The sequence below is a fragment of the Lemur catta genome, chromosome 18 (assembly GCF_020740605.2).
Source record: "Lemur catta isolate mLemCat1 chromosome 18, mLemCat1.pri, whole genome shotgun sequence".
NCBI classification, from domain to species: domain Eukaryota; kingdom Metazoa; phylum Chordata; class Mammalia; order Primates; family Lemuridae; genus Lemur; species Lemur catta.
The window spans coordinates 45537752-45564545 of NC_059145.1; the positions used below are offsets into that span (position 1 = coordinate 45537752).

Sequence of the window (26794 nt, forward strand, 5' to 3'; positions counted from 1 at the left end):
AGACATTTAGAGTTTTCCTTTTGTAAAATGTCTTTTCAAGCCTTTTGCCTATGAAAAAAGTGGATCATCTGCTTTTCTCTAATTTGTAGAAGTTCATATAATTTGGAAACTAGTTGTTTATCAGCTATACATGTTGCAAATACCTTCTTCCACTCTGTGGCTTGTCTTTTTACTCTTTTAATGGTGTTTTTTGATGATGGAAGTTCTTAATCTTAATGTGATACAAATGTATCAAGTATTCTCTTATTCCTAATGCTTTCTGTGTAGGTTTAAGAAACCTTTCCCTTTCCCAAAATCCTAAAAATTTTCTTCTACATTCTGTTCTAAAACATTTATAGGTTTATCTTTCACACTTAGGTTTTTAATCTCCCAGGAAATGGTTTTTGCAAATGGTGCGAGGAAGGTGTCAAATTTAATTTGTCTCCATAAATATATCCTATTGTCCCACATGTTTTCCCACTGCTTTGATGTGACAGCTCTGTTATAAATCAGGTGTCCATATGTGAATGAGTATGTTGGAGTACAAAATTCTAAAGCCAAACTCCTAACTACTACATGCTACTGCCTTTCTATGTGAAAGGAAACATGATGCAATGGGTTTCAGACTCAACTAGGCCAGAATCTCAATCCCTAACTTCCATCTCCAAAAACACTCATTAGCTGGGTGGTGTTGGCAATGTTCTTTCACCTCTGAGCCTCTGCCTTTCTTACATGGTTGTTGTAAGAAAGAGATATGATTTGTGAGACCTCATCCCTTTATCTTGACCATGCATTTCAAATGCAAGCACTTGCTCTGGTTGGAACTCTGGGGCTTGGCATTCCACAGGTGACTATGTAACAAATTGCCACAAACTTAGTGGCTTAAAACAATGCCCTTTACCTAGCAGTGTCACAGTTCTGTAGGTCGGAAGTCAGGATGGGCTCAAATGGGTTCTCTGCTTTGGATCTCACAAGGCTGAAATCAAGATATCGACTGGACTGGACTCGTATCTGAAAGCTCTGGGGGAAAATTGGCATCCAAGTTCATTCAAGTTGTTGGCAGAATCTAGTCCCTTGCAATTTCAAGACTGAGAGATTCCTGTTTTCTTGCTGATTGCCAGCCAGGAATTGCTCTCACTTCCTAGAGGCTGCCCGCAGGCCCTTTGCACGTGTCGTCTTTCCACCTTCAAGCTGGCAACGGCATGTTCAGTCCTTCCTGAGCTTCGGGTTTCTCTGACTTCCTATCCTGGAGAAAATGCTCTACCTTTAAAGAGCTCAGGTGATGAGCTTAGGCCTACCTGGATAAGCTGTCCATTTTAAGGAAAACTGATTAGTAATGACTTTTGCAAATCCCTTTTGCCATGTGATAATGTAATCACACAATCAGCTGCAGGAGTAACACCAGAGGCTGAAGGTGCTGGGGACTGTCTTAGAAGTCTGCTCACCAGGGTAACTAGATATGTTACTCAGACTGCAGGTTTCATGATGATATACCTGGTAAAAAATTTTTGATATGTGTCAGAAAACCTACAATACTTCATCAACTCATTCCAATTTCCTAAATGCATTAGCAATGTTGACTAGGACTTGCCTTCATCAAGGCTTGGCCCTCTTTCCTGCATAGACATGTTTTTTTCTTGCAAACTCTTGGTGACTTGGATGTTATTTTTATCTATCTCTATAGTTTATTATCCATTTCTCAGTCATTTATGGAAACAACCTCAATCAACAAATGAGTAAACACTACTTTCATAGCACTTATCCAAATCCAAAATCATACCTGGAAAGGTGTTAAGCCCTAATAGTTGTTTCTTAGATGTTTGTTGAATGAATGAATGATGTATGACAGGCTTTGCCCTTAAGTAGACTACTGTCTACTTTAGAAATAAGCCATATACACACTCAAAGATGAATAACAATCTACGAATTTATGTGACCAGCTTTGAAAAAGTGGTCCAGGCCCTAGAGCATAGTGTGTATGTGCCAGGAAAGCTTTGTGGAAGACATAGAGCTAGAAATGGACCTTGAGAAATATGTATTATTTGGGTGGGTGGAAGGATGATCCACAGTCTGGGAAGCGAGGACGGTGTGAGCAAAGGTGCAGTTTGGGATGGGAGCAGCCACTTCAGGTGAGAATCGAGATCTGAGTGGCAGGTTGTCAAATAAGGTACAGAAATGTTTGAGCCAATTATCTTAAGTATCCAAAGGTTTATCAAAGCGAAGGCAATTTGAACTCTCTGGAATAAATATGACATTAATGGATAGTTTTCTTAATTCACTGGGAAAGTTTTAAAGAAAATTCTCTTAATTAAAAAACAATTCCTCTCATAAATGCCATGTTGGGTCCTTAGGAGAAAGAGCACCATATGCAAGTTAACAAACACACACATTGCAAGTCAAAATAAAATATGAGTTCTTTATTCCATATTCAGCTAACAAACAGCTATCTGAAATGATGCTGATTTTTAGTTTGTAGCCTTTGGATTTGCTGGAGTTCTTTCTCGTCCCACTTTGGAGATAAATATTCCTGCAGCTTCCTTTTCTATCCCCAAAGTTAAGAACTCTGGCTACTACACAGAGATGTCTGTGATCTAGGAAAGTAATTGGTGAGCAAATCATAGAATAGGATGTCTTATGACAGCATCAAGTTTACCTGTGGGAATGGTGGGAAAATATACACAGCATGAGAACAATGGGAAGGCAGCCTAGCAAAGGCAATCAGATCTGGAATGCGATAACCTCACTAGGTGTAAGTGCGTTTTGTAGGAGGGCATACAGGTATGACGGTGAGGTGAGGACGATGGCACACACACAGGCTGCAATCTAATGGCCAGAGTCTGGAGTGGGAATTCTACTTTTAGAATGGCCTACAGTTTTCTTGGAGACCTTCTGTGTGTCTCTGTGCTTCAGGTCCTACCTGCATGACAGAAGCCCAGCCACTGTCCTCGTGGAAAGGAGCCTTCTCCCCCAGGTACTATGTTCTACCAACCTGAGGGCACTCAATGTTTATGGGCTTGCTAAAAGAAAGTCTTAATTAAGGCCCAATGGGAGGAAGCCATAAAATGAGATATTTGCCTGGTTCAAATGCTTACTGGGTGTCTTGCTGGGAGCAATACTGAGGGAGGAAGATGGCAACTAAGCCCTGAGGTAAATTATTCAACATTAAACTGTATATTCTCAACTTACTCTTTCTCTTGGGGACGTGGAATAAAGGGTCTGACCTTGAGGGCCTGTCTCTTCTCTGTTCCCCAATAAATCAGCAAGTGTGTGGTGGGGTCTCCGGAAGAGCAATGTGCCCAGAGCAGCCGGGGGATTCCCCAAGAGGTGCTTTGGCAGAAATCAGTATCTGAGAGGCACATGTTCTAGGTGTTTGACTTTAGCTGTATTTCCTAAAGGCGGCCACTTTGCTTGCATTGCCTGGTGCCACTCAGGCTGGTTCTAAACAGCCCTTGGGTTCCAGGAGCTGCTTTGAAGGTTCAGTCTGAATCCACTGCATGGTCAAAGGCATGCTCAGAGTGCCTCTTTTTCCTGGACACCAGACACAGGTATGCAAGAAATACCAGACACAGCAAGGCTGCTGCTGTGAAGAGGGTGAGGATGCCTACAAAGACAGGCGGCTGTACAGGCAGGCGGATCAGGGGGCTTTCAGCTGGGATCTGGTTGGTCAGGCTGAGCATGTATCCAAGAGACCAGCCAATGCTGCTGTTCCCCACCTGTGGAGTAGAGGGGAAGACGGCTCAGTTCTCAGAACAAGCCTCGAGGCTGCAATTACACACCCGGGCACACCACTATCAACCTCGCAAAGCTCCCACAGGAAACTGTGGCCCGAGGAGGCGAAAGGACTGGTCCAAGTTCAGACACCACACTGTGGCCACCAAGGCTTGGGGGTCTCACCTCCAGCAATGAAGAGAAAACAGTCAAAAGAATGAATCCTCACAACCTCGTCACAGCCAGGCACAAAGAAGGCACAGTTAGTAACAATGAAAGTGTCCCTGTGGTCCAGGGCTATAGGGGTGTTTGTGGCTAGAGAAAGAGGGTAAGGAGTGGTTTGCTAAACCCAGGACCAGCTTCTAAGAGCAGGGAATCAGTCCAAATGGGAAGCAGACTTTGTCAATTGCTTGTTGCTTCCACACATTTTGGCTTTACATGTTTTTAGGTTGGTTTATTAGGCATATAAATGTTTTGAATTTGCAATCCTTGTAGCGAGTTGAACTTTTTATCATTATGTTGTAACCCTGTCTATCTCAAATGAGGCTTTTTGTCTTAAACACTGTTTTGTCAGATATCAAATAAATACACCAGCTTTCTTTTGGGTGGTGGTTGACTGATAATTTAAATTTTTTTTTTAAACTTTCAGTCTTTCCATGTCCTTATGTTTGAAGTATAAGTGTTTCTCTTATAAATGGCAGCTACTTGATTTTTAAGAATCCAATCTGGCAATGTCTGTCTTTTAACTGGTAGGTTTATGTTTATTAAGGTTATGATTATTGTGATCATTGGTATATTTGAACTTCTTTCTAATATATTACTTTTAAATTTTTAGTTAGTGCTATTTTTCTATATATTTTTTCCTTTACTGCCTTAAAAATGATACCTGTATGTCCACATTGACATTTTTAGTTTGTGCTTGTGTCCCTGTATCCTATGACCCCCCCACCATAGCACTTTCATGTTGGGTATTTTCTATACTTGGGCTATATGGATGGATTTTTCTCTTTTATTTAGTGTTAGTTTTCTTCTTTAATATAAGTTTTAAGCCACATCATTTATTATTACTTCCTGTATTTTTGTAACATCTCCTGGGTTTAATTCTCCTCTTGACTACTTCCCCTAAAAATATTTTCAATATAAGTTTTGTGTGACAAATCTTCTGAAGTCTTTTTATACCCTTACATCTAATTACTAATTTGGCTGGATATAAAATTCTTTATGATTAAAGGAAAGAAACTTTAAACCTAGGAGGTTATATCAATCCAAATCAGTATTCAATGGAAAGTCATTCTCCGTTCTTAGACTGTATTTTACTGGTAATTAGATTCATTAGAAGCTAAGCTTAGAGAGTACATGCCACCAATGGTCCTTATGTCTCCAGACATCCTTATTTTTTGTAGATTACCCAATTTTATTTAGTAAAAGTAGACAGTCGCAGGCCTAAGGCAGGATATTGATTGGTTTAATCTAATTATTGTCAAAGCTAGTATTGAACAGGCTGACTCCAGACATCCTTCATGCTTCACATCTGCTATTCCTGAAATGAGAAAATCTTCCCAGAACCTGGGGAACATTGCGCTGGCTGAACATATTTGCAAGGCTGAGTCCTGCCTGAAAACAAGGTCTGGAGGTCTCTTCATTGTCACCTGGTGACAGCTGTGATTCCAGCTTCCAACCATTCTGGTTACTTGATAATCATTTATATCTATAAATGATATAACATATCTATATATTTATGGATATATAAAACGCTGAGCTAAGAAGATCCTCCCCATCTCCCAAGTCTTTGTCAGTAAATACAGTGACCTCAGGCTCATTCAAAGAGAAAATTCTTGCTTAATGCTAATGTAACTCTCTTATGTTCTAAAGCCTGTATCTTGCTCTGACATCTCTGTAAAATGGAGAACAATTAGGTACTTTCCTCTTTACAAAGTTAAGTTATATTAATATTTCAAGCTTTTATTCAGCATGAAAAGTCTCAGATCCTTAACATATTTATTTATTAACTCAACAAACATTTACCAAGCACCTACTAAGTTCTGGCTCTTGTGATGAATGTTGGGAATATGAAGTTAGTAAGACGAGTCCCTGCCCTTGAGGATCTCCTTGTTCACTGGGCCTGGGCTTCCAGTCCTTTCCTCACCTGGATTGGTCTCCTGTGAGCAACCTCTCTAACTTCTCCGGGGCGCTTCTCCCGGGAACGACTCAGTGTGATCAGCTTCTGCCCAACAAGTTTCAATCACCAATACCCTTTTACCTTCTACATTTCTGGCACATGCATACATACATTCAAACTTCTCTTTTGGGAGAAAAAGATTTTGCTTTGACTTACTTCTTTTTTAAAATGTATCTGGGACCAGGTGTCCTCTGTGAATTTGTACACATTCACAAACAGGTGGTAGATATAGTTGGCTGAGAAACAGTAGGAGCGGGCGTACACCTCATCAAATTTGGGGAGCAGGACAGGAAGCTAAAAAGGAGGTTTAAAACATCTGAGAGGCAGGGAAGGCAGGTATGCTTTAAAATGAACACCTTAGATTAGCTGTCATATTTTAAAGAATCTTATCACTCAGAATTTCATAATAAAATGTCTAAAAATATAATTATGTAAGACAATAATTAAAACATCCCTATAAAATACCACAAAATAACCACCTCTAAATTCATTGAGTGCTTGTTATGTTCCAAACGTTGTTCCAACCACTCCGTATGTGCTCATAACACTGCTGCTTATAGCACTGATGCTTACAACACCGATGCTTATAACACTGATGCGCACTGCATGCGTGAGGTAGATGCTCTTATGACCCCATTTCACACATGTGGCAGAAGGAGCACGAAGGCCAAATCAGAACATACACACATATGGACGCACATGGAGTAGATTCTGCTATACTTTTCTGTACTGACATTGATCACTTCTCTTTAAATACTGACCTGACTCCAATCCTGTGAGCAGAAATTCCAGCTGCTTGAGTTGAAGGCATCCAGGGAAAAGCTACCTGAAAGATTTAAAGCACTGGCTGTGTAGTAGAATCCTGCAAAAGCCTGTAAACAAATCGTACAGAAGAAAATTAGTTCTCAGAATGGGGTATAATATGGAGGTTTTGGGGTGAGTAATAAGAAAGTGGGTAACGGGTCAGCAGAAGAGAAACAGAAAGGTGAGAAATAAATATTTGATGAAGAAGGGAGAAAGGAATCTTCCAGTGGGTTTTGCTCTTACCACAAATTTCCCTTTAACCTTTGGCTGATAAATCCCATCAAAGGAACAGGTTTCTCGATCGTGGCAAGTTTTAAAGTCAAATATGGAAGCCACCTTTTCCCTACAGAGTGATGGGTCCCCAGTTCCTTCAAAAGTGATGATCTTGTCAGGGTTGTAACGTGCTGGCCTCTGGTTCACCGTGCACAGGCTGTCAAATAGGTGGCCCATGGTGAAGTTGGTGCTATAATCCTGAGGGTAACAGGGGTTGACGAGATGGGTTTTGGTGGTAGAGTTCTGTAGGTATAAGAGTGAGGTGTTAGAAACCACTCTTTTGTGGAGGACCAGGTATTTCCCTTTTGCAAATTCTCACTCTGACTACCTTCCAATGCTAAGAGAGAAACTGAAAGAATACCACTCTTCACCAGTGTGTACCTGATCCTAGGTTGTCTGGATAACTCACGTAAGGGCAGGGAAGGGGCGTGTGTGTGAGACAGTTACGCTATACCAGGCACAGTACTAGGCTCTCTCTCACATTATCTGATCCAGCCCTTATGATAGCCCTATCAAGCAGGTTTTATAAGCTCCATTTTGGTGAGAAAACAGGTATCTTTAGATTAATGCATCATTTTAAATAGAATATTATTTATCCATGTAGTAAAATAACCCAAAACGTACAAATAAACAAATGAAAATGAAGTCTCCCTGTCACCCACTTCCACACACAAGACCCCTCTCTGGAAACAATCACTATTGTCAGTTTTTGTGTGTCCTTCCAGAGATCTTGTATACATGCAAATATATTTTCTTCTCTCACCTCTTTTCTTTTTTTTAAACCATAAATGGTAGCACTTAATATATCCTGTTCTGTTCCTTGCTTTTCTAACGTAAAAATATATCTTTGAGATCTTTCCATTCATGGTACATGTAGAGTGGCTTCTTCTTTTTAGTAGTTGCATAATGTTCTACTGTACAAGTACACCATAATTTACTTAAGGAATACCCTCTAAATGAGCGCTGAGGTAGTTTCCAATCATTTTGCTGTTGCAAACAAATAAATACCCTTGTCACATATAAATCTTTGATCCATTTACAATTTATTTGATATAAAGACTGAGGTAGGGACATAGCTTTACTCTTTCCAGATGACTATTCAATCTTTAATCTACTGGTGCAAAATACTCGCTTTATCTTATGCTAAAGTCCTAAATGTGTTTGGTTCTATTTATGAACTCTCTTTTCTAAGGAATTGGATTTGAACTCTGTTCAATTTCAAAGCCACTAAGGCATACAGTTTCCTCTACAGTAAAATCTTGACTCAGACAGTTAGCCTAACTCTTTCATTTTACTGATGAGGAAATTGAGGCATACATCAAAATAATGCAATTATTAACAATGGCCAGTGACAGGATTCTGCATAGAACCCTATAAAAAAATTCAACACTCATCCAATACAACTCACATGAGTGTCTTCCAGAAAGATCTTCATATGACTGGGGAGGAGGTGAACAGTCCCCTTTCTGCCTCCATGGTGTGAAAAACAGTCTATGATTTTAAGAAATTGTTATATCTAATTTGTAGCGTATCATGCCTGGGTTACTCAATGGCTGAAATATTGGTTGGAAGAAAAAAAATCAAACCAACCAACGGTTTATTTAGTATCTACCTCCAAATCTGACTTACACTTTTTCAATGATCAAGAATAGTATAAATTATTTCTGGCTTGGCACATAGACGAAGCTCTGTAAATATCAGTTCTCTTTTCTTTCTTTTGTGTTTGAATTATTTGTTAAGGCATTCTTTGAATATAGTTTGCCAATGTGCCAAGTTCAGGCACTCAACATTCAACAATCTTCACCAAACTTAGTGTTTACAGGGAGGGCACTGTTATGAAAAAGTAAATCCACTGGGCTTGAGAGAGAAAAGGTGCACTAGAAAACTACAGCACAATCTGATCTGATCTTAGAGTAAAACCAGTTAAAAGTGGAAAAAACAATGGTAGAAACTATTCTCAATAGTGATGGAAAGTATTAAAAACATACAAAAAGAAACTACATTTAACAACAATGGTTCAAGAAAGACAAGTAGTAGCAATTCCTTTATCCCACGAATGAAGTTAGGGAACAATGTTGTGTACTTTGTATGTATATTTTTTAGAAATTAATAAAAAAAGAAGTGTCAACACAAACACAAAAACAAACAAAACAGTGGTACAAAAATAAAAAAAATAAAAAAATAAAAAAACAGCGGTACAGAACCAATGATGTCATCTGTAAATTTTATTGAAGGATACAAGCTAGGAACTAAATAAATGGAAAGATGTTTTATAATTCTGGATGGAAATTCTTAATATGAATAAGCCAAATTTTACCAACTTAATATATACATTAATGCAATTATAATCACAATCTCAATGGAAAAACTTTTCTGGGTTACTATTTAAAGTTATTTTGAAGTTCAGAATAAATGCCTGAGAGTAGAAAAACAGACTATTGCAAGTAGAACAATATGATATTGGCCCAAGAATGCAAAAATGGATGTATAGAACAGAACAGAAAATCCGGAAAGAGATCTTCATTATCAAGTACTTATTACTGGGATGTCTTAAAATCCCTGAAGTGATAAGATTTCAAAAAGTCATCAAAACATTGTTGGGAATCTGAATGGTTTTAATTTTGCTGGAAGATTGCCTATTTGGCCATTTAAGTAAAAAATACATCTATCCTTTGACCCTATCCTACAGAAGTAAAATCACTAGTTCATAAGGTTGTATGTGCAAGAATGTATATTTTATTGTTGTGGCAGCAACAAAATAGGATGTAGCCTGGTGCCCATCAGGAGAATGGTGACAAATTATTGAACATTAAACAGTAAAGAAAATAAGTTAATATATTAACCTGGAAAGTGGAGAAGAACAACATATCAAGCCGTGACTAGTGACAGCATTCAGTAAATGGGATTGGAGGAAGGTTCTTTCATTTTTACTTTAACCCCTTTCGTATGGTTTGGAATTTTTACAATAGGAATGTACTTTCTTCTATGGTAAAATGATCAATATAGTTTTTTGTGGTTAAAGTATGACACTTGGAATATTACACACCCATAAAATTATAATTTCAGGGATATTAACAACACAGGAAATTGCTCATGATATATTGTTAGGTAAAATAAAAGCTGGATATAAAACTCTATATGCCATATGAAACTAAGTTTGTCAATCATATTCATGCATAAAAAACTGAAAGAAAATGCAACAATATGTTAATAGTGGTTAATTCTGTTTTTTAAAAAAATTCTTTATACTTTTCAGTGTTCATCTTATGAATGTTTTTCACTGAACATGAAGACAAAATTCTGACTTTAAAAGGGAAATAAAGACAGTGAATGCATGCCCCTGATGTTTGACATGCCGTCAGAGTGAGACTTGAGCCATAAGGCAACAGGAAACTCACTAATAAGAAAATAATTTGCAAAGTATACATCTAGGTATCATTCTCACAACAGTATGTAATTCTTTATAGTATAGGAAATGAGACTCACACTGGTGGAGTTTACTCAGCCAGCGTTCATGATGCAATAATTTGTGTGAACCTTCCAAGTCAGGGTTTGGCAACACATATTTGGCCCATGAAAGTATTGGTCAGGCAGGTCTGGGCATGCATTTGTAGGTAAGCCTTATCACAGCTGGATCCCTCTCCTTAGCTGAGTCAGAAGTCTCCAGGGGAAGAGCCACCCTCTCAGGCATCTAGAGGTTACCAGGCAAATCGGAGACCTCTGTCCCTGTGAGCTGACTGTGATAGCCTGGGGGCTCACTCCTCTGCTTCCAGTGCTGGGACCGCACTTGGAGTCCTGAATTCTCAAACCTACATGACAGCTCAGAAAGGTGGAGTATTTACTTCTCTACTAAGGACTGCTGGATACATAGATATCACTCTTTAGTAACTGTTGTAGGAGTACACATATAAACACACACGCACATTGCTTAGGGCCAGCCAAATTTAAGAGGTTAGCCTCTCTGACCCTCACTCACCCTGGGAAAAGAATGATTTCACCTGAAGCTCCACCTTCCACCCCTGCCAGGGCCAGAGCTGGAGGAAGGGACATTAAAGCATTGTGGAAATAAAAGGAGTTGGAGAAAAGAGGACTTCCCAGGGTGCCTTTCCTAGAAGGAAGCATGTTGGTTGAACTACTTCAATGAGCAAGTGAGGATAAGTGGTGATTACTGAGACCCCCAGTGGGAAGGGCTGCCTGGGTTGCCTGTGGGTTGGGTTTGGCCGAGTGGGGCAGGGAGTGAGAGTTGGCGGGAGCCATGCAAGAGTAGTGGAGGGCTGTCTGTAGGGTTCTCATGTCTGTCCTTCCTAGGCAGTGCTCAGACTCTCTTGACAATCAATGTCACGTGCACGTATGATGAGGTGCCTGCCTTTCCTGGCAGACTCCGAGAGAAGTTTTGGGGAGGGACCAGAACAGGGGGTGAGTTCCCACAACCCACCCTGCATGAACACTGGGTAAATGCAGGGGTCTGAAGACGTGAGTTGTGCTGTGGAGGACACTTCTGTGAGCCAGCTCAGTTCTTCTGCAGGCTAGTGTCTGGGAATACTGCTCCTGTCCTCAGTTGCCAAGGTAGATTGGAGGAATGGGGGTTAACACACTGATGCTGTGTCCCGTCTGTTCACAGGCTGACCCAGGCCTTGTCCCCTGCTCCAGTCCCATCAGAAGCTAGGATCTGTGGCTTCTGGTTACCCTCATATCCCTCTAGTCAAGGCCCCTCCCCTCCGTCTCAGCAGCCCAGCCATGGCTGAGATGGATGTGCCCCGAACACGGGAGCAGCTAGGGCCCTCACTGATGCACACTGCGTAATGTTGCGTTTACATTAGCACCAGCTCTCCAGCTAATGCTGGAAGTAGCCTTCTGGGCCCCAGAGCACTTACCATGTGAATTACTGACCAACATGATGGAATTTGGTTGCTGTAAAGTTCCACTATATGAAAGGCATCTGGCTTGCCTAATATAGATCCATCTAAAAGGAGGCTGAGCCTGGGAATGGCTCTACCCTCTCCCTTTTCAGCAAGCAGTTCTCTTGTGACCACTAAAAGTATTTTGTCTGCACCCAGGAGAGTCTCAAAATTCTTAGGCTTATTTAGCAACTGGTTTAAAACAGTTTGTGTTCATAAAGGGAAGGGATCTCAGGTCTTGAATCATTTACAAAAGACATGGAGCTCTGCAACTTCCTTGACTTCTTACTCAAGTTTGCTGGAAGTGGTCAACAAACAGAAAGAGAGAGAGAGTGCAAGGGAGAGCAAGTATACTTGGACCCCCAGGAGTAAATTGGAAAATGGTATTATTTCTATCCACCTTCCAACTGGACAATTGGAGTGGAAAGGGCAGACTCCAGGGCACCCTCCCCTCGGCTCAGGTACCTGTAGGAGCATTGCCAGAAACCTCTTCTCAGCCTCGTTCCGGCCATAGCACTGGAAGCTGTGTGTGTAGAGCGCATACGTGTAGCCGTACAAGGACACCTGTGTGATGTCACTGGTGTTCAGGTCCACCTTCTCTTCTGCCACGAAGGATATCTGAGTGGAGGCACCGCCTAAATCCAGGGCACCTGTGGTTTCCACGCCGTGCGGATGCACCCACATATGCCAAAGGTTCTTCTGCATAGTGGGGAACAGAAGCGAGAAAGAAGGCCAAAGGCACCACCTCTATTTGCCCAGGGTTCTCCACCCAAGGCCCATCTCCTACTGCTAAGAAGTGTGACAGGGGAGCATTCAGGACCAATTCTCTCCTTTTCTCTCAGGGGTTGTGAATTCAAATGCTACGGGAGCTGGGCAGAGAACATAGATGAGTACTAAATGAGTGAAGATTAGGTGTCTATAACAGGGACTGGTAGGGACTGTGACAAACTGGTGAGTCCCAGAGTTACACTCTGTTCCCACTGGTTGTTACCATGCAGGAATGTGAGCCCATTATGACCAGTCCCTCCAATTTTGGTGCCACAATTTTGGGTAAGGTGGTCAGAAGTAGCTAGAAATGTGGATTTTTATGTGAAATTGCCCAAATGTTAACGGTGGGTAATTAATTTAAAAATTTAAAATACATTTGAGGGGGAACAAAATAGGTCTTGGGCAGGATGTGGTCTGGGTGCCCTCAGTCTGTGCCCTCTATACTATGGAGGTTGTCTCTTGGAGGTGACTTTCTTCTGCACCTAAGAAACGGGGGCGGGGGGTGCAGAGATTGAACTCGTAGGGAGGCCTGAGGACACAGAGGGAAGACTTCCCTCTGTCTCTGGGGACTCAGGGAAGCCCACTGAGGGCTCTATAAATTCCATGACCATGGAGCCTCTTGGAAGGGTCATTCCCCAACTGCCCTTCAAAAGACTCATAGCCCAGTGTTAAATTTAGAGCCCACCCCTTCCAATTTCACACGAGCTAGTGAAGTGATGACATTCCTTCTCCCCTGTGCATTTGGTCCCGTTTATGACCCATGTTTTTTTCTCAGCTATTCGTATCTTTTCTTATCTATTGTCTCATAGGTGTTTCTCTAACACATCACATGATAGGAATGATACAGGACAGATGTCTATCACTCACAGGAGATGGGATAAATAGTAAGGTTAAAAACCATGCATTTGTTTCCACACACCTCCAGGAAATTTCCCATTAAATAGTTGGCTGTAATCCATCCATATACCCCTTCCTCTTGCCCAGAAATGATTTGAGCACCCCTAAAATCAAAGGGCTGGGACTTGAAGTAGCTTTGGATGCTCGCAAGGACTTCATTAGCTGCTGTTTCATTTTGCAACCTATGCAAGGCACAGAACACAAAAGGCTGAGTGCCCAGACAACACAGTCTTAAAATCCGTAGTCTCGCTCAGATGGAAACGTAAACCTCCCCACCTCCCTGCTGGTAGCGATGATTTTCCAGATGTGTGCAGTACATAGCAACCCCTTTTGCAAGCTGAAGACTTCCAGGGCAACCGCAAAACTGGGATGCACTTATTACCTGTCAGACTGCCAAGCAGGAAAATAGCTTTCAGTAAAAGAACAATGTGTTCTTCCCACCCCTACCTATTCCTGTTCCACTCTCCAGTGATCAGCTAATCATAAGAGCCTCCTACTTAACTGCCATTGCTCTGTGTCAGAGCAGCAGAGGCAAGGAGATTGGTGAAGGCATAGAAGTGGCATAAGTAATCTCTTGGGGGCACCATATAAAGGAATCCTCCCTCATCCAGCCAGAAGGAAGGGGAGCTTAGGAGGAAGGGGGAAAGGAAGAGGGTTGAGTTTTCTGCTGTTCTTGCATCATGATGATGGGATATGATGGTCACCATGACACTCAGTGGACTGAAAAACCACTGGTGTGGTGACTCACAGAGGAATGGCAGCAGAGCATTATTATATGCCCCATGACACAGTGTTAAAGCATCCATCTGCTGCCATCCACCCTATGAAAGAAAGCTCATTTGGGAGAGTATTTCCTCTTTCATCAGTGGATTAAGAAAGCCAAGAGCACTGGATCACTCCTGGCTCAGGAAGAAAAGCAAGGATACAAGTGGAATCAATGCCAGTTCAGTGGCAAATTATCACTGCTTGGAAAATAAGTCAGAGTTTTCCCAGTTTTATCATTCCCATCACAGCTGATTCTCATTAATTTTTTTTTATTTTGCTTTTCTAGTAATTAAAATATCAGGCCAGGTGCAGTGGCTCACGCCTGTAATCCTAGCACTCTGGGAGGCCGAGGCGGGAGGACTGCTTGAGCTCAGGAGTTTGAGACCAGCCTGAGCAAGAGCAAAACCGTCTCTATTAAAAGCAGAAAAATTAGCTGGGCATCGTGGCGTGAGTCTGTAGTCCCAGCTACCTGGGAGGCTGAGACAGTAAGATCGCTTGAGCCCAGGAGTTTGAGGTCGCAGTGAGCTACGATGATGCCACTGCACTCTACCTGGAGCGACACAGCAAGACTCTGTCTCAAAAACAAAAACCAAAACCCCCCCAGCTGGTTCCTCAGAAGAACAGATCGTCATCAGAAAGCAGTTTTACAAGAAGGAGTTGATACCTAATCTATTCAAAGGTGACATCCACTTTTTCCCCTGGTGGTGGCCTTCCTGTTCCATGGTTTTTGTCACGGGCTGTAAACCGCAGAGCCTTTTAATTACTTCTCACTGAGAGATTGGGGGGGAAACGACTAAGAAGGTGTCAGGTTCCTAAGAACTGTTTTTATAAGGAAGAAAGGCAGACGGAAGGAATTTATAGATCATTTCTATTATAGGTAAACTCAATCATTTTGAAATACAATGCAATGAGCAAAGAAATCTGACTTCTGTCCACATTCTACGTGGTCGGCCAGGACATCAGAACAGAAACGAGGGTAGGGAACTCCAAGGCAAAGGCCCAGTCCATCGGAGAGTGCTTCATGATTTCTTTTTATGACCACATAAAAATGGCTCTGTTTGTTTTTCCTTTATATTTTCTTCATGCCCGGACTTACATGATTGGAATCACAGATAGAGTGCCTTAGAGACAGAATGCGTGTCATCTTCTTGTGAGAAAGCCTTATTGCAATGCTTACACTGGCCTCTACCCTGAGCACATTTAAATTTGGCATTTCTTTTTGGAATAATTTCTCTTTTATTTCAAGGTCAAGGAAATATTATAATGGAGAAAAGACATTCAAAAACAAAGCAACTGGGCTAAAAAAATCATGGCTGTTAGAAGGAACTAATTGAACGAAACGAGATCTTTGTTTTGAAGCAACTCCAAAGGCTCTGATTGACATGAGGTGCAGATATTCCATTGTTTTAAAGCAGAATTCAGTGACATTTTATTACGGGCAGAAGGTATATAGCTGTGGGTTGCACTTACTGTAGAACTTAGCTGGTCGTTCACAGATGTCAAAATCCCAAGTGTCAAAAACAACTACTTTGCTAAAGAACTAGAGGTACACCCCATGAGATTTCACATTACCTCCTTTTTCCCAGTGTTTTCAATAAAATCACCAAGGGAGATTTTAGAACTGTTTCCTTCTGGGTATTAAAATAAAGACTAAAAGTTTCCCAACCTTTAAAGTCCAAGCTTATGGCATAATATGGGTTTCTTGCTCTCGGGTTTGTTCCCAGAAATAGAGTTCCACTCTTGGCAAGGTCCCACACACTCTTGGCTATTTTGGTCAAATGGGCTTGTTTGTGGCATTTCGCCTTTACCTTAGCAAGCGCATCCCAGCCGTGGCTCCCAGGTGAATGCGCGTGGATCTGTGGAGGTGGGTTGGAACCTGCTCCTTGACTTGGTGCATGCACTCCTCAAAGGCTCTGGGGGCATCCTGGGGTTTTTTCCCATAGCTGGAGATCCCAGAGCCTGCAGAGCAAGCGGGCAGCACTTGTCAGCATTCCCAGGAGCAAACAATAGGAATACAGCTTTTAAATAAAAAACAAATTGGCTTTGGAAAGTATTAACCCAGTAATTTGGTAGGGGATTGAAAAGAGGTGGATGTACTAAGTTCCTTGTGGTCACATTGATCAGTCCACTCCCAATCTCTGGAAGGAATGAATTACAAGGTGAAAAAAGTAAGCCAGGGCCTACTTTAAAAAGATGTGTCCATTATGGAAATTTTAAATATAAATAAAAGTAGAGAGAACTGTATATCGAACCTCATGCACCCATCTCCCAGCTTCAACAGCAATCAACTCTTACTTCAGCTATGCTCTTTCCCACTCTCTCCACAAAGCAAATTGCAGACATTGCTTCATTTCATTCCAGTATTTTAGTATGTGTCACTAAGGTAAGAATTCTTTGAAAAAAGCATAACTAGAGTTCCATTGTTACATCTATAAAAATTAAAAATAATTTCTTAGTATCATCAACTATCTAGTTATGGTTCATATTGACTCCATATTCATTCTCATCCTGCCTTTCAGTCTTTTTCTCCCTCCTTTCCTCCCTCCCTCTTTCTCTTTCTCTCTCTCTCCCCCCTCTCTCTTTTGCATGAATCAGGATCCCAACAAATGCCATACATCACAATCTCAAGTCTCTTTTAATCTATTGGTTCTGCCCTACCTTTCTATTTTTCCTTGTAATTACTAAAAATTTCCTCGCAATTTCTCTGTCCTGCAGAGTTTCCACAGTCTAGAATTTGCTGATTGTACCGCACAGTCCAATTAACATCTTACTTGGCCTCTGGTATTTTCTACAAATCGTTAATTGAATGTACAGGCTTGATCAAACTCAGGTTTGAATTTTTCCAAAAATCATACTTGATAGGGGTTAATGTGGACTTACAATAGGAGGCCCATAGTGTCTGGTTGTCTCTCGTTGTGTGCTGTCAGCAGTCATCACTTAGCATGGCTTAGATCCATGATTTCATTAGCGGTTGCAAAATGATGATACTTCAATCCTATCTTTTGTTTTTCATTTATTACCTAAAATACTTTCATAAGAGAAAAACCTTCCCATAATTAACTGTTTGGTTACTCTATGGTATGGTTTGTACAGAGAAGGCAGGATAAGTGCTTGATTATTTTCCTCTGTTTACCAGCTTTAAAAGTATAGTTTCCACTCCAGCATCCCCTAATTTAATCCACGAAATATTTTGCTTGTTTTTGTGGATCTTTAGGAACATATGACTTTAAACATATTTGATGTGTGTTGATTTATTGCAGTTATTTTTATTGAGCATCTCATCTCTGGCCAGCGGGGTCCTCTTCAACATGACTCAGAAGCTTTGAGGGCTTCTTTGCTTTCTGAGTAACAGAATATATCAGATGACTTTGTACATTTCCTGCCCCAGATCTGAAATCAGCTATTTCTCCAAGGAGTCCTGGTTCCTTTTATTGAAAAATGGTATTTAGTGTTCAAACCTTGGAAGCTAGGGTATTTACTCCAAATCTTTTCAGAAGACAGACCTAGGGAAAACTTTATTTAAGAGAATATACACCATGAATTCTTATCAATACTTCCAATTCAAATTCAAGACTACAGGATTGTTTTACTTAACCTCTTTGATCTTACATCTTTACCTTCTTTTTCCTATGCTAAAAATCATGATTTCCAGCAACTCCAACATCATTCATTTGCTTTACTTCACAATCTACACACAACAGTTTCAGCATATAAATACCAGCACTGCCACCAACTGTGTGATTATTAAAAACAGTTTGAGAATTTTTTAAAAAGTTCTTTTTGTCCTTAGGGTATATCCCACTAGGGATGTACAGTCAAATGACCATATTTAATCATTTGAAAATATTCTTTCTACATGGTTATGCCAACAACTTTTTAAAATTTTTTATTTATTTTTTGTTCTCTTATGGATCATCATTGTGTAATATGCTAACAACTTGACATAAAATTAGCCTAATTAGGCTAGTTTGTTTCATTTTGCTTTTGAATTTTAGGAATTGCTTTTTAAAAAACTATTTAGTTTTATAGTTATCAAAATAGCTACATAGTTCTAAAATCAAACCTACAAAACTAGGTATAATCAGAGACATCAAGCTCCTACCCTTGTCTCCTCTTCCTATAAGTAGTTTTTTTAATGTTTATCTAATGTTTGTTTAATATAAGCAAATACACATATATTTGGTATCACCTCACCTTTTAAACAAATGGTTACTTACTATATACACATTTCTCCACTTTGCTTTTTTGCATTTAACAATATTTCCTAGCCACCATTCCACAGCAGTATATAAATGTTCTTCATCCCTTTTACAGTTGCATTGCATGCTGTTGTGCGAATGTAACTTAAATTTATTCTACCAGTCCAGGATCTGAGTTTAAATAAGTCCTAGTTTAGGAAAGAAAAAGTATAGGACAGATAAGGAAGTTGGAGAGAATATAATTCCTCTGGAAACTTCCTTGGTCTGTTTGGAATTGTTAGAGCCACTGTCTCCTTCCACTGCCCTTTCTCAACCTTTTCCACTCATCTTTCAACTACCACAAACCATTAAAAAAACCTGAGGACTCTAATTACAAGTTTTGTTTGGATGTGTCCCTTAAGACGCACAGACATGTGGATTTCATCCGCAGTGCTAGAGAAGCAAGGACAGGCTTTCCCAACCTTGGCCAAGGTCACAGCCTCTACTGCTGTCATTTCTCCTCGGGGAATGGCCTCCCACGACAGATGACAGCAAAACAAGCCAGGGGCTTGAGGAGCATGGCAGCTTCGTCTCAGGAGTTCAGAACTGAAGGAGCTGGTGAGAAGCTCATTAGAGCTAATAACAATAACAATAACAACAATCAAATAAATATATGCATGTGTGCATATATGTATGTATGTAAAAATATACTTTAAAAAAAGAAATTTTTCCCCTCTGGAAGGGAGGATTGCAGATAATTTTACTTCCATTTTATTTATCTGTATTTTCTGATTTTCACACAATGAAAATTATTATTTTGTAATTAGAAAGTTATTTAAAACAAGGCACACAACTCTCTCAGTAGCATAAAATATGAGATTAAGTCCTCTGTATTAACGCATAAATCAGGCAAATTCCTATGCGATAGATTACTTAACAGGGCTTTCTTTATTTTCTTTCCAAAATGTCAGTAAATCCAACAAAAGCAACAAAACTATGCTGAATGTCATGTCAGTGTTCCTGTTACTCTAATTCTTTCCTGTGAAACTAGTAAAATGAATCCCTATTTACTGATCATTCAGCTTCCACAGTTAATCAATATATAGCCAATCTTATTTTCATTGACACTCTCTTTTTTCCATCCTCACTAGATTATTGTAAAGAAAATCCCAGGCATTTTATCAATTCATCTGCAAACATTTTAGTATATATTTCTAAGTGATAAGAACTCTTAAAAACATAACCGTGATAGCTAAGAAATTATTACACCTAAAAAAAAGTCCTTAATATCATTAAAGAGACAGTCAGTATTCAAATTTCCCAGAATAAAGCCTGAGCAACATAGCAAGACCTTGTCTCTAAAAAAATAAAAATAAAAATAAATAGCTGGGCGTGGTGCCATGTGCCTATACTCCCAGCTACTCAGGAGGCTGAGGTGGGAGGATCACTTGAACCTAGGAGTTGGAGGAGTTTAAGGCTGCAGTGAGCTACGATTGCATTGCTGCACTCCACTCTGGGCAACAGAGCAAGACCCCATCTCTAAAAAAGCCAAAACAAAACAAAACAAAAAAACTTTTCTGCATAGCTCATATGAAACAGGTACCAAAGTCCATATCTTGCATGTGGATGACAAGTGTTTTAAGATTCTTTAATCTATAACAGTTTTCCCACCCTCTTTTTCTTCCTTGCCAGTTATTTATTAGAGAAACCCTATCACTTGTCAGGGAGATTGTCTCTCATTCTGGATTTCACTGATTGTATCCTTGAGGTGTCATTTAACATGTTCCTCTACCTCCTGGATTTTTTATTAACTGGGAGTTATGTTTAGAAATGTGATTATATTCAGATTTGATAATTTTGGCAAGAGCACATAGGTGTACTAGGCCTTGCACATCATGTCTGTCTAACTTCTTAGGTTATGACCTCCCCATCAGCCTTTCACTTAATGGCTCACTTCCTCTCCCTTCAAATAACCTGGATTTGGTTTCTGGCTTTCCTCTCCCATGGCTACCATTCCTACTAAGTTCCTTTGTTGGATCCATTGATGGTCAAGGCCATTGATGCTCATGCATTATCAACCTACATGCTTCCTATCAAATTCAGCATAAAATAATGTTGACCTTCAAAATACCTCCCAAATCTAAGCACGTCTCATCCCTTCCCCAGAGCCTTCCTGGACCAGGGCTTCTCAACCTTGGCACTACCGATAATTCTTTGATGTGGGGGCTGTGATGTACATTGCACAATGTTTAGCAGCATGCCTGGTCTTTACCCACCCGAAGCCAGCACCACCACATCTAGTCATGACAATCAAAAAGGTCTTGAGACATTGCCAGAAGTTCCCAGGGGGGCAAAATCTCACCATGTTGAGAAGCACTGGTCAAAGCCAAACTGACCATCACATCTTTCACTCGTACTGCTCTAATAGCTCTTAACTGGTTTCCCTCCTTCTAATCTTAGTCCCTGCGTATATGGTCTATGTCAACAGAGTGATCTGTTAAAATTGTAAGTCACATCATATTAGTTCCCTGGTCAGAATCTTCTAATAGCTTCCCAATATACTCTGAAGAAACTTCATTTGAGTCACAGTCTAATCCCTCGCTACATCCCAAGGCCCTGGCCTTGGCTATAGCTTCAGCCTCATTTCTCACCTTTCTTCCAGCCATGCTGGCCCATTGGCTTTTCCTAGAACATGCTGAGCAGCTTCCCCCCTTGGCCTTTCCCTCGCCATGTCTTCTGCTCAGCATGTTCTTCCCCCAGACATTTATTAATACTTGGCTCACCCGCTCATCTCACTTTTGTCTCTGCTCACCTGTCATCTTCTTTGTCATTCCCTGACACTCCTGTCTAAAATAGCATGACAGTTCTCCACCCTGCTTGATTGCTCTTCACGGCACATCTCCCTTACATATTATACACCCATTTATTTTTTTGTCTGTTTTCTTCATTGTAATATAAGTTCCATACTACCTAACAGCAGATATTCTGTAAATTTTGTTTATTTCTAAACTCCCAGTGCCAAGAACAGTTCTTGGCAAACAGTGGGCACCTAATACATATGTATTAATTGAATGAATGGGTCAATCAATCAATGAGACTTTTCAGCCAGCACATACCTCTATAGTAATTATTGTGTAGTCCAATCTGGGGCAAACAAAATACAATCTGCTACAGCTGGTCTCTGGAGAGCAGCTGGTGAGGAGCAAGATAAACCTTGGGGTATGTCACCAGAAGGCCTATTTGCATAAGATCCCTCCAGCCTCCTACAGGGAAAAAGGAGATGGGGCTCACAAGCTCCTGGGATACTGGGATTTACCACCAGTGAAAAGAGCACTGAAATTACTATTTCAACATGGGGAGGGAGGTTTGAACAGATGGCACAAAACTTACCCAAGGTGGGACAGAAGCAAAAGACATGTGCCTCAGCTTGGGCTCTGGCCAACTATTGACAAAGGATGCTTTTTGATACTAATGTTGACCTGGTCCCTGAAGCAACTCTTTGAGGCATTTCCATGGAAGAAATAGTTAAGTTTAGGCTTCAGTAGAGTTTAAGGGATTTTTAATCACTGGTTTAAAGGAAAGACATTGTGAACATCCCTTGGGGGTGAAGGCAGCAGCAGGCATGACCACCACAAAAGAGAGGCATGCAGGGAATCAGGCCCCCCAAGAGGATGGCTTTAACACAAGAACCCAAAGGTGCAGACACCAGCACGGGGACCACCAGCAACGAACTCATGGAAAACAGCAGCAGCTGAGGATTGATACCCACCAGGGACCCCCAGAGAAAGAAACTTCTGAGGGCTGTGGCCTCTGGGAATCACTGCTGGGTGAGCAAGCATTCACCACCCCTTCTGTCTGCCCAAGGCAGAGGGGTCCTGGGAAATTTGCAATTGAGAAACCAGAAATCCAAATTATCCTTGGAGAAGCCACATGTCTTGGAGGGGATGACACTTGCTGAACTTCAACTCTGTAATTTAAGCTTTAGTTAGTGGTCTTCTGTTCATTCAGAGTATATATGGATCCCTGAGGCTACTGTGATCAAAGAAGGGAAGATCCATTTATGGATGCGCTGCGGGTTCCATGACTCTGTGGGCCCAGGAACCCTTCCCCTGAGGGACTGCCTGTGACTCTTCCCCATCAAAGTCCTACCTCTCTCTACAGAGCCACCAGGACTGACTTAGCTGAATTGCTCTTGTAAGTCTAAAGACAGAGATCTTGTAACTGTGGGACAGAGTAGCCATTGGCAAGAGGATCAACAAGGAGATCTGGATTGTAGTGCCCATGAATAATAACAGCTAATACTTATTAAGCACTTACTGTATGCCAGGCATTTGCTACCCTGCTTTACATATATTTTGTCATTTAATCTTTAAACCACTCCTATAGGGGTAGGTAATACTATTATTATGTTTTTTCTTTCTTTTTCTTTCTTTTTTTCTTCTTCTTTTTTTAGAGGGTCAAGCCTCAGAGAGTTTAGATAACTTTCCCGAGCTCACACAGTAGGGATGAGGTGAAGTCTTAATCACTATCCTCCATTTCTCTCTCTTTTCTTGGAGTGGATGGTCTCTCTTTTTGAAAGAAGCATCCTCCTGCCCTTTTCATGCTTGGAGGTGAGAAAATGGCTCAGATGTTAGCTGAACAGACCTGGGATCACTGGATGAGGTCAGAGCAAGGCTACTGCTGCCTGTGTCTTGTGGATAACAGTGAAAGCAATACTCAGAAAACATCCCCAGTTGTGGTAACCCAAAGACGTGCTATGCAGATGCCCCTTCAAATAAAGACATTGTCCCAGCTGTAAGCTCCTTCAGGGTTTGCTTCAGTTGGAGGGAGCTGCCTTGCTCAAGATCTTGCTCTTCCCAGGGTGGTAAACACCCAGTGAGTGATGGCAACAGAGGTATTGCAGCCCAGCCACGTCACGCCATTTCAACCCCGCACAGAGTAACTGATCGCTGAAGCTTCATCAGGCCTGCATTGAAGTTTGACTTTTTTGCTGTGCAGTCCTTCTTCTGCCACCCTTCCTGCCACAGGAGTGGGTCTCTAATAACTACCCTGCATCCCAAACTCTGTCTTGATATCTGCTTCTAGAGAACCTAACCTGCAATACCTGGGGAGCAGCTCCTGGCTGCCTCACCTGATTATCCAAACTCACCTGCTTATGCAAAGAAGACTCTTGGTCTCTCTACGGACAAGGCTAGCCCTGCCTCCCAACTTTTTCAGTCCCATGGATCCCATGAACTTATAGTATTTGGGCACCTCACAGAAGGAAATGAAGGAGGCTCCTGGGGGCTAGGAGGACAGGTTCAGAGTCTTGAACCTGTTGTCCTGTGGACTAAAGGACACCCTGAGCACATTCAGGACATGCTGGTTGGGAGGCTCCAGGCCAACTCAAAGATCCTAATGCTCTAAAGAGGAAGAGGGTGGCTTTATAAAAGGCCTACACATATACATACTCACTAACTGGGCTTGATTATGTGGTCTAAAGGATTAATCGTAAGGGGCAAAATTATAATACTTTTGATAGACGAATATCTTTATGACCTCAAGATAGGAAAGGATCCCTTAAATAAAACATACAAAAGAGAAAACCACAAAGGAGAAGACTGATGTGTACCTACATAAAAATTAAGAACTTCTATTCAGCAAAAGACATCACAAAGAAACTAAAAAGACAAACTATAAACTATAAGAAGATATTAGCATTCATATAATATTGGCAAAGTATTCATATTCAGAATATTTATAAGGAATTTCAATGAATCAATAAGAAAAAAATCAAGCAATTCAGTAGAAAAATGATCAGAAGACATGAACAGACATTTCACAGAAAACAGAAATGGCCATAAATGCATGGAAAGATATTCAGTCTTATTAGTAACCAAGGAAATACAAATGTCCATCAACAAGGAAAAATGAATACACCATAGCTACTGATATCAATGTAGATGAATCTTAAAAGTCCACTGTGAACAAAGCAAATTACATAAAAATGTATGTTTGATTCCATTTATATAAATATGTTTGATTCCATTTAAAAAAACAGGAAAAACTAAATACATAAGACAAAACTATAAAGAAGAACAAAGAAACAGTTAACATAAAATTCAGAGTATGTTGTTGGGGAGGCAAGCAGTTGCATGGAGGGTCATTAAAGATCCTGATAATATTCTATTTCAGGGGTTGGAAGCCCATGTTTACCACCTTTTCTGTAAAGCCTATGAGCTAAGAGAGTTTTTACATTTATTAATTTTTTAATTTTTTTTATTTTTTGAAACAGGATCTCACTCTTAGGCTGGAGTGCAGTGGCCTGCACATAGCTTATTGCAGCCTCAAACTTTTGGGCTCAAGCAATCCTCCTGCCTCAGCCTCCTGATCGTTTTTAACAGTGGAGAAAAAATTAAAAGAATAATATTTGATGTGAGAAGTGTATGAAATTCAACATTTTGTGTCCATAAATGAAGCTTTACTGGAGCAGAGCTGTGCCCATTTGTTTACATACCATCAATCCCCCTCTGTACTCACCCCCCAATATACACAGCCACTCCTTGCCCCTGTTGGAAGACAATTTTCCATGTGTCTCCTGTGTTTCTGCATGTCTTATGAGCAGAAGTGCTGACTGCCTTTGTTCTGGACTATCTTTTTAAGGATGTTTGCAGAGCAAGAAGCCTTGGAAGACAAACATAGTATTTTCTTCCAGAGCAAAAGGCAAGCATGCTCACTGCCCATTATAAATGTTTCAGGTTTCCTAATCTCAGGCTTCCTCTTCTTTAACAGAACCCACTGCATGGTCACATACTATCTGGCCCTCTTTATGTCATCCAGTGCAAACTGGGAATCAGAGAACCAGTTCAAGAAAATACTGATACTCTGGCTACTGCTATTACTGTAATAAACTGTCCTTTGTTTCTGACCCAGGAGTCCGGTGTCTTCCAGTATCCATAAAAATATGGCAGGGTAAAATCTCAGACCCTTCACAGTTCTTGACACCCAGCTGCCACATTTACAGATGTGTGAAGTGAGGCCCAGAGAAGGGAAGTGACCAGAGCAAGGTTACTCCACTGAGGAGCAGCAGCATTAGTACAAGGTCTTATGTTTTCCTGACCCCCCACCGAGTCCTACCTCATTCCCTGCCTCCAGGCAGCTTCTCAGGACCTCTCCAGGCCTCCAAAGGACTTAGGACTCCACCTTACTTCCCTCTGGGCCTCCCAGACATTTGGTCCTTACCTTTCACACTACACTTGAAGGTTTGACTGACCACTCCGGTATTGTTCTCCTTCTCTGCTGGCCACTGATACACGTAGACTGTGGTTCTGGAAGACCCAGCATCCAGCACGATTCCATACTGGATAAAAAGGGGAAGGAAGAGTTAGAAGCAGGCTGGGGCCCCCTGAGGACTCCTTTCCCAGTGGGCACTGAGAGTCCTGAATACGTTAATCCACACTGATTCACTTAGGTTGGGGCTGACCAAGAGAAAACTATTTTCTCCAACCAAGTTTGTCTTGCCGACTGTGGGGGAGGAGGATGAGGTGAGGCAGGGCAGGTTCTAGGGCAGGTTCTTGGGCGTGCATTGGAATCACCTGAGGGGCTTCAAAAACTCCCAATGCCAAGGGTGCACCCCAGACCTATTAAATCAGAATCTCTGAGAGTGGACCGGGGCATTGACAAGTTTTAAAGCTCCCCGGGTGATTCTAATACACAGCCGAGGCTGAGAATTGTATTCCATGGATCTTGCAAAGACTTCAACCTGACCTCTGAGGTGAGGACAGGAGCCACCAGGGTCTCAGGAGGGAAATGAATGCTCAGTCAGCTGGATGCCCTCTGGCCTCGGGACTTCTGGTTTATAGCCTGGGAATAAGCAGCCAGAAAAAAACTACAGGAAGAAACTGTAGGAAGTTCTCACAGGGTTAGAGACATGTTAATACCTACGTCAGCCCTCAGAATTAAAGTATTCATAATTAAGGAGAAAAAAACAAAATACAAAATAATACCAATTTGTTGCTCTGACTTTAGTAATAGGTTCGTGAACAAACAGACGGGCAGGTGTTGCCGGGCAGTGCTGTGCCCAGGAGAGCAGGCTGGGAGTCCTGGACCATCCTGCCTAGCTTGAGGCAGGTACCAGGGAGCTTCATCTGAAGGTTTGGTCCAGCCCAGGCCCTGGACCAAATCTGACCAGGGTTTAGCAGCCTATGGAGATTGGAATTAGTGATGCTGATCTAAGCCCCATGTCCAGTTCTTAGAGTTATCCCAGGGGCATCCAGAGGCCTTCAGGGTAGCAGCCTTTCCCCCGTCCCACTGCTTCCACGGAAGAAGATGGAGTTGAGTCTATAGGTAGGCTGACTCAGATGGAT

The 26794-nt window shown here is 41.3% G+C and overlaps 1 protein-coding gene across 2 annotated transcripts in view; it reads right to left on the reverse strand.

Moving 5' to 3' along the window:
- Nucleotides 1-2687: 2687 nt before the first annotated feature.
- Nucleotides 2688-26794, reverse strand: part of ENTPD3 (ectonucleoside triphosphate diphosphohydrolase 3) — a 34878-nt gene continuing 10771 nt past the window's right edge. For both annotated transcript variants that reach the window (XM_045530482.1, XM_045530483.1), the window contains 8 exons: nt 25671-25788; nt 16080-16230; nt 13529-13688; nt 12307-12540; nt 6914-7186; nt 6628-6738; nt 6023-6160; nt 2688-3692 (listed from right to left, as the gene is read on the reverse strand). In XM_045530482.1, coding sequence (XP_045386438.1) covers nt 3456-3692; nt 6023-6160; nt 6628-6738; nt 6914-7186; nt 12307-12540; nt 13529-13688; nt 16080-16230; nt 25671-25788 — 1422 coding nt within the window. In that variant the 3' untranslated portion in view covers nt 2688-3455. The remainder of the gene's footprint in view (nt 3693-6022; nt 6161-6627; nt 6739-6913; nt 7187-12306; nt 12541-13528; nt 13689-16079; nt 16231-25670; nt 25789-26794) is intronic.